General features: G+C 38.6%; 1 protein-coding gene across 2 annotated transcripts in view; it reads right to left on the bottom strand.

Annotated features, from left to right (window-relative positions):
• mlpha (melanophilin a) overlaps window positions 1-11,847 on the bottom strand; it is a 15,846-nt gene extending 3,999 nt beyond the window's left edge. For both annotated transcript variants that reach the window (XM_042513313.1, XM_042513314.1), the window contains exons 1-11: window positions 11,813-11,847; window positions 9,936-10,049; window positions 4,779-5,000; window positions 3,674-3,786; window positions 2,966-3,007; window positions 2,582-2,640; window positions 2,419-2,508; window positions 1,913-2,015; window positions 1,170-1,363; window positions 939-1,019; window positions 564-797 (exon numbers count right to left, since the gene is read on the bottom strand). In XM_042513313.1, the coding sequence (XP_042369247.1) occupies window positions 564-797; window positions 939-1,019; window positions 1,170-1,363; window positions 1,913-2,015; window positions 2,419-2,508; window positions 2,582-2,640; window positions 2,966-3,007; window positions 3,674-3,786; window positions 4,779-5,000; window positions 9,936-10,045 (1,248 nt within the window). In that variant the 5' untranslated portion in view covers window positions 10,046-10,049; window positions 11,813-11,847. The remainder of the gene's footprint in view (window positions 1-563; window positions 798-938; window positions 1,020-1,169; window positions 1,364-1,912; window positions 2,016-2,418; window positions 2,509-2,581; window positions 2,641-2,965; window positions 3,008-3,673; window positions 3,787-4,778; window positions 5,001-9,935; window positions 10,050-11,812) is intronic.
• Window positions 11,848-13,019: the final 1,172 nt, after the last annotated feature.

Raw genomic sequence — 13,019 nt, 5'->3', positions numbered from 1 at the left:
TACTTTCTACAAGTTAGACGTCTAGTTTTGTGAAATGTCCCTCCCAAAATATCAGATTTTGGAGTTGAAATCTTCACAATGACAAAAGCAGAAATACAAAAATATGTATCTACATGTATTTAATGAAAAGTGTGCTCAGACATTTTTCAGATGGGAAACTTTTCTGTGGGAGTTTGCTGAGCGATACCACAGAAGCACTCGCTCGTTTTACTGCGTTCACCGCAAATGGGATCCTGGACGTTTACAAAACTTTCTGAAAGCTCCACAGAGAAACTCGTTTAAACAAAAATTAAAAAAAAAAAAAAAAAAAAGTCAAATTGCAGTATGTCAAAAAAAAGAAGTCATGTCATGTCGTGTCAAAAATATTCGAATAACAGCGTCAGTAGTTTAAACTGAACTCGGACTCCTCTGTGACTTTAATATAATGATAAGAACTTCTTCTTGTCCTCTGAGAGATACATTGAAGTTGTTTCTAAAACCTCCAGCTTCCCATTTGCTGTAAAATCCACCGTAAATTTGAGCCTACACACAATTCGGTCAGACGGTCCAGACCTCCGTCCTACCTTCTGGGCCTCGGTGGGCATCTCGTCGCTGGACGAGCTCAGCTCTTTATCCTTCAGAGAGTCCAGGTTGACCACGGGGCCGCCCCTCACGCCGGCCACACTTTTACCCACAGAGAAGGACTTCTTCCCGGCCTCGTCGTCTGACGAAAGCCCTTTATCGCTCAGGTTCCCCGCCAGTTCGCTCAGCTTCCTCCTCAGCTTCTCCTCCTCGTTCTGAGCCGACGGAGCTGACGTCTGCAGGACGACACGGACGAAATGAGATTTATGATGAAAGTCATCCCGGAAATTCAAAATAAAACAAGATTTCTCCACACCAGGACATCTGCAAGTGATCTACGGGGGGATTCTTCGTTTTATTTGGAAGTCCGGTCTCACCTCGTCAGCAGTTGTCATCTTCTCCTCCAGGCGGTTCAGCAGACTCTCGATGGCTGACATGCGTTTGTTCAGCTCGTTCATCTAAGCAGCGAAAACCACAGACGGCCGTCAGAACCTTCTTTAGTTATGTGAGTTTTTGGAAAAAGAACATTTTTAAACTTTGATTTGGTGGCTAAAAGTTCCAGGTTTTCAACGTTAAACACAGAGCCAGTGATTGGCTGTTTTCCTTACAGGCGGGGCTTGTCCCAGGTTCTCCTGGGAGGAGGCGCGGCTGTTTTTGCGGCGGTGGGGGTGTTGTTGGTACGCAGGGGGGTACCTCGGGTACTCCTCCTCGTCTGAGGTGTCGACGTACTGCTGCCGAGCCACAGACGAGCTGATCTTAGACAGAGAGCGAGTCCGGACCATCCTGCTGTCTCCATAGTCATCTGACCACAGGTAGGCATGCACAGGTAGACACGCACAGGTAGACATGGACAGGTAAATACAGACAGGTAAGCATGGACAGGTAAACATACAAGTAGACACGGACAGGAAGACACAGACACATAAACACAGACACGTAAATACAGACAGACACGGACAGGTAGACACAAACAGGTAAAAAGGTGACACACTGAAGGACAGTCCTAAAAGACACTGGATGGAGCCCTACAACGGACAACTACCTGATCTTTACCTCATCTCTACCTGATCTTTACCTAATCTCTACCTCACCTTTTCCTCATCTCTACCTCACCTTTTCCTCATCTCTACCTCACCTTTTCCTCATCTCTGCCTCACTTTTTCTTCATCTCTGCCTCACCTTTTCCTCATCTCTGCCTCACCTTTACTTAATCTCTGTCTGACCTTTGCCTCATCTCTATCTCAATTTTACCTCATCTCTACCTGACCTTTTCCTCATCTCTATCTCACCTTTACTTCGCCTTTACCTCACCTTTACCTCAACATTGTGTGTGTATTATGTGTACCTGTACCTGGTCTCATGGCGTATCGGTCCAGACTCTTCCTGCGGTTTACTCGTTGGTTGTATATGTCGTAGTCCACATCGTTCCTGTAGCCTCGATCCTCCTGCATCTGCTGCTCAAAACACGCCACAATTATCCAGAAACTCACCAACATGATGCTGTAGCTACAGCCGTTACCTGCACCATGACACGCCCTGTGACATCACTACAGGTGTGCTGATTAATCTGGACTGATGAACCTCAAGTGCTGTTGTACTTTAAGTGTTGTTATAATTCAGGTGTTGTACTTTAAGTGTTGTTATAATTCAGGTGTTGTACTTTAAGTGCTATTATTCAAAGGCTATCGATATACTTTATGTTCTGTTGTACTACAGTTGTACAGTATGTATTCAGGTATTGTTGTACCTCAGGTGTTGTACTTTAGGTACTGTTGTACCTCAGGTGTTGTACTTTAGGTACTGTTGTACCTCAGGTGTTGTCCTTTAGGTACTGTTGTACCTCAGGTGTTGTTGTACCTGTATAGAAGGTCGTCGTGAATAAGGAAAATAGTCCTCTGGGTCAAAGTCCAGAGGATGAACTGATAGCAGGCGTTTATTCTTCCTCATCTGAGAGAGAAGCAGAAATTCAGAGAAAGCTGCAGGTTTCTTGTCTGATTGACAGGTTTTATTTTGATATTACCACTTTGTAGCGCTGAACTTCAGCCTCTCCGTTGTCTTCCTCATTACCATTATACACATCTACAGGGACAAAAACAAGACCGTGACATTTAAAGCTGTTGATGGCTGTTTCTCATTTTACTAAATTTAAAATCCAAAATGCTGAGATTGTTTTTCAGAACTCTGCTGGACATGAAAATCAAATAATGTATAAAATCTGTAAGAGCTATACATTTTTCAATCTAGGAGGGAAGAGGGATTTGCAGATTAATTTTCTGATTAAAAATTCAGAAAACTACAGAAAAATATTTAGATTTTACAACCATTAACTTTAAATAGCTGATTTTACTGACATGTTTCCTCCTGTTATATTTTTAGTTGTACATGTTATGTCGTGTTGACTCACGGCTGCGGACGTCCGGCATACTCTGAGTGTCGTCATCACGACCTGAAGGAAAAAAACACAGTAAATCCTACTAGAATGCAGCATTTTTGCATATTAACCTTTCACAGAAGATTATTTTTTAAAATTAAAAAATGTACTATTTTTAATTTAAAAAAAAAGACTTAAAAAAAACTAAACGCAACTTAAACACACGATTCCTACAGTCTTCTCACCTTCTTTTAAAATGTATTATTTTATATATTATACATTTATATAATATATTATATATATATCTTAATAAAAGAATAATTTTGAAATAACAAAAAATGTTTAAATTAAAAAAATTGTGACACTTAAAGAAAAGCAGTAAAAACAGAGCCACATTCAAGTTACGTGTTGTGAGAGAAATACCCTCATATTTAAGATAAAATTTGAAACATATATTTTTTTCTTTATTAAATGCAACAAAAATTTAATTGTTCAACATTTTTGCATTGAAACAGTTAAATATCATTTGATATGAAATATTTTTACAGTTATGTAGAATTTGATTTAAAACTTCTCAAAACAATTCAAAATGGCATGATTAATTAGAAATGTATACTTATTACATATTATATTATATTTATTACTTCATATAATTCTGAAGCTGATGATTCTTTTCTTTATCTTGAATAGAATTTTTTGAAGTAATGGTTATCGGACAGATCACGGTCAGGTCATACTGACCGTCTCCATTCAGCCTCTTGTACAGCGACCTCATCACCTTCGCACTGCCGAACCGCTTGAAGCGATTTCTCACGTTGTCGTGGTACCAACCCACAGTGCCGATCTTCAGCACCCTGCAAGAAAACACAACAAATACCTTACTGCCACTACTACGACTACAATACTACTACTGCAGCGACAGCCTACCCACTGCTACTACAACTACAATACTACTACTGCAGCGACAGCCTACCCACTGCTACTACAACTACAATACTACTACTGCAGCGACAGCCTACCCACTAATACTACAACTACAATACTACTACTTCAGCGACAGCCTACCCACTGCTACTACAACTACAATACTACTACTGCAGCAACAGCCTACCCACTGCTACTACGACTACAATACTACTACTGGAACCACAATATTACTACTGGAACTACAGTATATCTACTTATAGAAAGAGACTATGTCTACTATGAGAACTACAAAACAACAGCTAGAACTATAATAGGACTGCTAGCTCTGCAATGCTATTGCTAGAACTACAATACTACTACTGGATGTACAATACTACAACTCAAACTACAATACTACTACAAGAATAGCAGTATATCTACTACTATACTTACAATAATATTACTAGAAGTACAGTATATTTATCACTAGAACTATACTTCTAGAACAACAGTATATCTACTACCAGAACTACAATACTACTACTAGAATGACAGTATATCTATTAGTAGGCCAACAATACTACTACTAGAAGTGCAGCTTATTTAAGGCTAGAACAACGATACTTCTACAACAACGGTATGTCTACTACTATAACTACAGTACTACCCCTAGACAATCGGAATATGTAGAACAACAACATATCTACTACGAGAACTAGGATACTACTACATAGAACGAAAGTACCTTATAGGACTCAGACCTACCTTACAGGACTCACACCTACCTTCTAGGACTCAGACCTACCTTATAGGACTCAGACCTACCTTAGAGGACTCACACCTACCTTACAGGACTCACACCTACCTTACAGGACTCAGACCTACTTGACAGGACTCAGACCTTCCTGTCAGGACTCAGAGTCACCTGTGGGGGTCTCACCTGGTCATGCGGCAGTTGTCACACACCCAGCCGTGCTCCTTCTTGTTGTAGCGGCTGCAGGACTTGCAAGTGTACATGTGGCAGTCCAGACACTGGCGCTTACTGTTGACCAGGAACTTGAAGGGCTGCAGGCAGCGGATACAGTGAGACTCGGACAGCTGACTCTGAGAACCCAGCAGCTCCCGCTTTGTGTCCTCCTTCTCGATTTTAGTCTTCAACTCACTGCAAGGACATCAACAGGGGACAGAGACCACCTGTGAGTACCTGAACTGATACTAATACTACTACTATTAGTAGTACTATTACTATTACTATTAGTAGTATTTCTCGATTTTAGTCTTCAACTCACTTTAATGACAGCAAAAGACAGAGACGACCTGTGAGTACCTGAACTAATACTAATACTAATACTGCTCGAACTACAGTGCTACTAAGATCACAGTACTACCACTAGAACTACATGGAACCTCTGTGAGATACATGGATACTTCTCCCTTATCTATGGTTTAAAGATGTAGTTCCTGTTAATCCTAGTAGTGAGTGCACACACTGTGTATCGGCAGTGGTAGAGGGTACTAGTACGACCTTTATCTGTGCATGACGTCACTTCTTGCGTCATTTCCTGAAGAACGTCCTAGAAACGTCTCAAGGATGTCCTCTATGATATCACGGTGGACAAGATGAATCCCGTTGTGGATGCCTGAATTAATCTAAAACATTTTTACTTTTCCTCCTCACAGTGTTGATGAGCTACTCTTCTATCAGACAACGAGCTGAAAACCTGAAGGAAATAACTTCTGTCGAGTTTTTAATGCCTGAAACTCGGGTGAGTGGCGCACATTTCATGTCAATCAAACAGACCGTGTTTACTGTGATAAAGTTCAGGTACTTTTCCTAAAAACAGACTGTGTTTACTGCGATAAAGTTCAGGTACTTTTTCTAAAAACAGACCGTGTTTACTGCTAATTCCGGTCTGAAGCCTAAAAGGAGCTTTTATTGACACTGAATTCAGAGAAATTTACTCACTTTAATGGTTTGTAGTGTAACTACAATTCCATTTAACAGATTTTGGGTATAAAATATACATTTTAAAGTGAATTTAAAACAACAATTTATATTCATGTTTAAAGTGTGAAATAATAAATGTGTATAAAAAGAGACTAAAAAGAGATATATTATAAGCAAGAGTAGGTTTAAAAAAGAAAAATAATTAATATATTTTAAAATATTAAAATACCTTGTATGGTCATTTATGAAAGTAATTTTGTGATTTTTGTTGCCAAAACACTAAATATTGTGATACATTGCAATTTAGTTAATTCCACTGTGTATATCCTCAGTTTTTGGTTATATTTTGTAAAATACATTGAAGAAGATAAAGTTAATGAGGTCTCATGTTAGAAATAGATCTGATAACGTTTAATTCTTCATTGTTTGTGTAGGCTGGTTTTTGAGGCACCAGATTCACTGATGAACTGAGTGATGGCGAGCCCAGCCCAAGGTGACCGTGGACGCGGTGTGGTCGACCGTAGGACCTGTTACAGAGGACACTGGATTCGATGATCGCTCACTCTGATCCCAGGTCAGAGCACACACACAAACACTGCACAGCACAACACTGCTACTACTAGAACTACAAAACTACTTTTAGATCTACCATTCTATGACTAGAATTGCAGTACTGCTATTAAAACTACAGAATGTCTACTACTAGAACAACATGTCCTCAAATGAGACGATAATAAAGTCACAACGTCCTCAAACGAGTCATTCCTAATTAACAGCCTCTCAGCTTGTTCCTTTTGATGAAATTGTTCACGTTTTATTAAATATCATATCATTTTATATATCATACATAATTTCATGTCATTTAAAATCCTACTTTATATCATATATTTAATTCCATATCATATATATAATGTATTACATATCATATCATGTCAGACACCAACCCTGACCCAGACCAGGTTCTGGACTTTGTCCACTCGTGTTCGGATGGGCTGCAGACTGACTGCAGAGATGGCTGCTGTCTTGTTTGTATACAGATCAGTGTACTGTGCTTTTGTTACCACTAGATGGCACAAACAGTGTTTCTGAATGAGGACAACAGGTCTGAGAGACAGTGATGTCCTGATGAGAGGACGCAGGTCTCAGGAGGTTCAGGAGACACTAACGGCGTATGGAGGAGGATGTAGACTGAACATGTGGTGCAGCAGCTGAACGTCTTGTGAGAGAACAGTGTGTTGTACACGTGACCGAGGCGTCCGCCCCGAGGACCCGAACCACAGTTTGAAAACATTCACAGTCTCCTGTTGACGTCGCCTGTCGCGTACATTCGCCCCGCGTTTACGTCTCCCTGCAGTTCCTGTTAAACCAAACGACAGCACGTCACTGTGAGGAGCCGAGGGAACAAAACTGGCTCAGCGTGAACGATCCAGTTTATCTGGAGTGTAAATGAAACTTTTCACAGTGAAAATCAGATTATCAGCGTTCACACAGGACTCATTCATTCAGCCTGAAGCTGCATGACGTCTTCAGCGATCAGCCTCACTCACACACACTTCCTGTCAGGGTGAAGAAATACTCTGATCAGTTACTGCACAGACTGTGAGAATACTTCACCGCAGATCCAAGTCCTGCTTTCAAAACCCTACTGAAGTACAAATATCCAAATGTACTTATAGTAAAAGTCAGCATGTTGCAGTAAAATGTTTCCTCTTTTATCACGATTCGTACCTGAGTAAATATTTTACTCCACCACAGCTTCTCACAGTATTTTACAGTAGTACAGTAGTATATCAACCACGGTACTGACACTACAGTACTACAACTACAACTACAATACTACTAGAACTACAGTATATCTACTGCTAGAACCACAGTACAACCACAGTATATCTACAACTAGAACTGCAATATTACTGCAACTACAGTGTATCTTACCACTAGAACTGCAGTGCTACTATTAGAACTACAATATTATTGATAGGAGCACATTTGTAATTCTACCACTAGACCCAAAGTACTGCAGCATGAACTACAGTACTACTCCTGGAAATACAGTATATCTACTATTAGAACTACTGGAACCACAATACTACTATTAGAAATTCTATTACTATCTCTACTACTTGAAGTATAACACTAGAACCACAGTACTGCTACTAGAAATACAATGTATCTACTTCTAGAACCACACTACTGCTACTTGAACTGCAATGCAATGCCGCTACTAGAACTACAATACTGCTACTAAAATTACAGTATATCTACTATTAGAACTACTGGAACTACATACTACTAGAACTACATTATATCTACTAATATAACTACATTGCTGCTACTAGAACTGTAGTACTATCACTAGAAGCTCAATATTACTACTACAACAATACTACTGGAATTATAGAGAATCTACCATTAGAACTACTGGAACTACAGTAGTACTACTAAAACTACAGTATGTCTTCTAATAGAACTAAAACACCATGACTTGAACCACAGTACTACAATACACAGTACTACTAGAATTACTATCCTGCTGTTAGAAGCAGTAAAGTACAAGTACCAGCCTGCAGGCCAGAGCTCACTGAATTAACGTATATAACTGCAGTACAAGTATTGCAGTATAAGTTGCAGTGAAGTGTTTTTGGATGCTGCATTCATGTTTCTGTTGCTCAGCTGAACTCTGTCATATACTGTTGGAGGTTTAATCAATAACATCGATCATATGACGTGATTGAATCCGTGCCGGATCAGCGGCGGAGGAACTGTTGTAGCGCATCGCTGCGTCTCATCGCTGCGTCTCTCACAGGACAGATGGTGTTTTCAGCGGAGGAGACTTTGGGTGTGAACGATGGAAACGTCTGTTTCCTGTCGTTAAAACGTGTTGCTCTGGAAGAGTCTCTGAGTTTGCCCCCGGGGCTGATGGGAGTTTGAGTCCTGAGTGTGGAACAGAGAGTGTCTTTGTGAGCCTCCTGCTGACTCCTGCAGACTCCCGTCCGTGTGACCGAGTCGTGATCGACCGCAACAACAACGACGTCTTTCACGCTCGCATTCCTCTGAACGTCACATTAACGATTCACGGAAACTCTTCACTTTACCGCCACAAACTTAAACATTTTGATACACGATCATCCATAACATCGACGTTTACATGTACGGACGAGTATTTAGATCTGAGATCTGCTGTCACATGCACTAAAACACATGTAAAGTTTCATTTTGTAATGCTGTACATATGATGTTAATAATATAGGGTTATACTTTAGGTAAGTACTGTTCAGTATTAAACACGTAATGTCGACATGTCTATCAACATTTGAGCATCTAAAATACATGAAATAATTAGGAAGGCACGTATAGATTTTTTATGTTTATTGTACCATCCTATATTCCCATACTGTGTACATATAAAAAATTGTATGTATTTGAAAATATTATAAGAAAATTACCTGGAAAAAAAGTCATAAAAGGAAACAACCTGAAAAAAGCCCTTCAAAAAGTATAATAATTCTGTAACATAATGTAAATATGTAATTCAAATAATTTGCTCAAAATATAGTTTTTCCCCAAAGTTTTTTTTAAAATTTTTTCCCTAAACATTTTTCGTTAGCTTTTTTTCTTTTATCCCTAAATGTTTATTCTTATTTTTTTTCATATTTTTTTCCCTACACATTTTTTCCTGGCTTTTTTCTTTTGTCCCTATATGTTTTTGTTTTTTAAAACAATTTTATAAATCAACTAGTTTCTTGCAAATTGTGGAACATTTATTATCAAGTGGCTCAGTCCCTTTTCCCCTACCCTTCTGAAGGAAATAACAGCAGTTTGCTCACAAAGGGTTAAATGCTTGTGAAAGGCATCTGAAAGCAGCACAAGAAAAGTGATGCCGTTCCAAGCTTCAAAGGGTTAATAGGATCAAAAAGATAAAAAGAATTATAACTTCATGTGTGAATTATGATAATGACGTGTCCTGTCCAACATTTTTCATATATTAAAATGGTTTATAAGAAATGTTTACATTTATAGTCCAGATGATGACCATGAATGGTGACTGAAAGCTCCTCTCATCTCCCAAAACAGAATAAATTTTACTTTATTTTGATCAAACTATGACAAGTTAGAAATGTCAAAAGAGCTTAACAAAGTTGTTCTCACCCGAGTCTCTCCTCCTCTTTCTTTCGGAGGTTAAAGTCTCGCTGAATCACCTCCCAGACGTGTTTGGCCTCCTCATCCGTCAGACGCGACAGATCCAGTTTACGATCCATGACACTGAAATAAGACAATGTCGTCAGCAAGAAAATTCGATATATAAAACATCAAAGCTGTGTTTGTTGATGTTTACTTAAAAATGAGCATCAAGTTGACGGTAGCGACGGGCGAAGTTCCTCAGGGTTCTATTGTGGGTCCTCTCGATTTTCAACTTAAATGTTGGACATTTTTAAGTACATTAAGTGCAATGGAGGCTAAATATTTTGAAAACAAAGATTTTAATTGTTATTGATAAATTATATTTTAGTATTATTATTTGCTTGATTTTTTTGATGAAGAAATTCTGACATCAAGGGTCACAGCATAATATTTTGAGGTAAAAACTCTTTTCAAGAAAAAGGCGTAATGATATTTTTCTGGGAATTTTTCTTTTTTGAAACATCATTAGAAAACATATGATACATACGACTAAGAACAAAAGTGGAAATATAGTGCGATAAAAAGTTATTGTATTGTAAGAGAAAAGTCATAACATTTAAGTAAAAGTAATTAAAGTAAAAATAACAAGAATAAAAAACAGCCATGAGTTTTTGGCAATGATCACATAAATGTATGAAAGCAGGGCAGAGGGGAAGCATGAAAAAGTTTTTCTTTTAATTAAAAAAAGCTAAGCTGCTACTTGCAGGCTGCGGTAATATTGAAATGTTTGCTTTTGTGATGAAACCAGTAAAATCAGTAACATAACAGTGTCGACTTTGACTACTAAAGTCAGCCGGCCCACGAGCTCACGGTCGTACCCGACCGCGTCGAATCAAACAAAGCTGCGTTCTGACGAAACTCTTCATCTGAAGGAGTTTTTCTCTTGTTTGTTTTACTTGAGTCTCTTTAAAGTCATTTAAACTTCATTTTAACAGTTCATTTTAAATGTTGCTGAGAATTAAAACAGTGTGACTGCGTTGGAGGTTGCTCTTAGAGTTGTCACCACACCCTGATGATAATCTCAATTTACACAACCGACGATTTCACTCCGAAACAATTTCAAATCATTTTATCGTCAATATACAATTAAAATACACTTTAAATCCGACTCTTCAAAATAAAAGTCTGGGATGCTAAAACACATCATGAAGAAGTTTCATCTAAATTCAAACATTTTTTTGTTGACTTAATAATATATATTTAACATTTGTAACCCTTTGAAGCGGTTTGATTTCTTTCAAAAATATAGAAAAGAAACAGCAGGCAACTTAACAAGACATGGCCCAAAATTAGGAACAACAAACAAACAAACAAACAAACAAATGTAACAAAGTTACAGGAAAATCATCTGAAAATATGCACAAAAAACGAAGAAAGAAAATGACCTAAAAATGTTAAAAATGATATTTTTTTCTATAATAATATTTTATATATTTTTGAAAATATAACACAATTTAAATCTAGAATTTCTTATCCTTCTAAATATAGTTTTAGGGTTTTTTTGGTAATACTCATTTTTAGGCCATTTTCTTATCACGTTACCACTCTCTGTTTGGGTCTGAGGTCTCAAAGAGTTAATGGAGCAGCAGAAGTGGATAAAATAGCCTCACTTTATATAATTATTTTGACTTAAGCTTTGTAGTTTTGTGGTTAAATTAGACTTTTTGCAGCCCAAACAAGAGAAAAAAAAAGACCAAATCAAGAAAAAAAACCAACAAACGTCTCAGCGTTGTTATCTGAGAGTTACAGAAACATTCGCAGTCACGTCACTTTCACAGACTTAAATCAGATTACAGTAGCTTAATGAGTTTAATAAATGTAATTAAAGAGAAGAACAAACTCACCGTGTGTTTGTGTGTTCTGGCGACTCACACTGATGAAACTGACGAAACTGACGACTGACTTTAAACTGAGAGAATCAGCTGATCACATGATGACCGTCCTCATGACAACGACGACAACAACACACTGCTGCAGGCAAAAGCCCAACACACACACACACAGATTTTTTTTAAAAGTGGTACAATTCAGAAATAAAATGGTCATATTAAAACAAGTGAACCTCATTTTATACTGGAAATTTTCTGCCCCCCGATTCACGATGATGACCGCCCCTCTGTTCAGGGGGTCGACAGTTCGGCTATCCTTGTTGATCCCATTGGAACATATTTTTATTTATTTATTTTACGAGAAAAACCTCCTTTGATTAAAAATCTCTTTTTCAGGAGTGTCCTCACCAACACAGGCAGCAACAAAAGTTACAGACAGACTACATGGACCAAAAATACAACATCAAAGCATACAACTCCAAAACAAAGAAAATAAAACACAAAATGAGGTTACCACAAGGAACGACTAAAACGTAGGTTAATATGTGCTATAAGTAAACCATAGAAACAAGAAAATTAAAAGAACAGCTAAGACATACCCTGACATTGGCATGTAGAAGATGACATACAGTGTCTTTAACTGGCCAGAGAGCAGCTTTAAGTCTTTGTGCAGTCCACACACAGAGCTGCACACAAAAAGTCTGTTTTACCAAAATCTGGACCAAACCTTGAAGAACAAATTCTGTGAACAGAGAGCAGAGACATTTTCAATGTTTTGCTTAATGTAGGAACATAAATATGCTGCAAGTAGGCCAAGAATGGCTCTGTAAATAAGAGAGTGCTGATAAAAAAGTCTATATGGTTTTAAAGACAGCTACCCAATAAGCTTCCCGACAGACTCCTCTCCTCTAGCTCAGCCATCATCGTTCTCCACCTGGTGGTCTTTGGGCTGCCCCTCTTTCTGCATTTCAGGGCAGCTTAAGGGACCCTGTCAATGGACATCCTCAGGACATGACCCAACCAGGTAATCGTTCTCGGCTTCATCTCTAGGGATAAGTTCCTACTGCATACCGCCCTCTGATCGACGGGTACATACCGCCCTCTGATCGAAGGGTATATACTGCCCTCTGATTCACGGGTACATACCGCCCTCTGATTCACGGGTACATACCGCCCTCTGATTCACGGGTACATACCGCCCTCTGATTCACGGGTACGTGCC

Source organism: Plectropomus leopardus, chromosome 24 (genome assembly GCF_008729295.1).
Source record: "Plectropomus leopardus isolate mb chromosome 24, YSFRI_Pleo_2.0, whole genome shotgun sequence".
In the NCBI taxonomy this organism is placed as follows: domain Eukaryota; kingdom Metazoa; phylum Chordata; class Actinopteri; order Perciformes; family Serranidae; genus Plectropomus; species Plectropomus leopardus.
The sequence above is the reverse complement of the archived record's forward strand: the minus strand, read 5'-3'. Positions and strand labels throughout refer to the sequence as shown.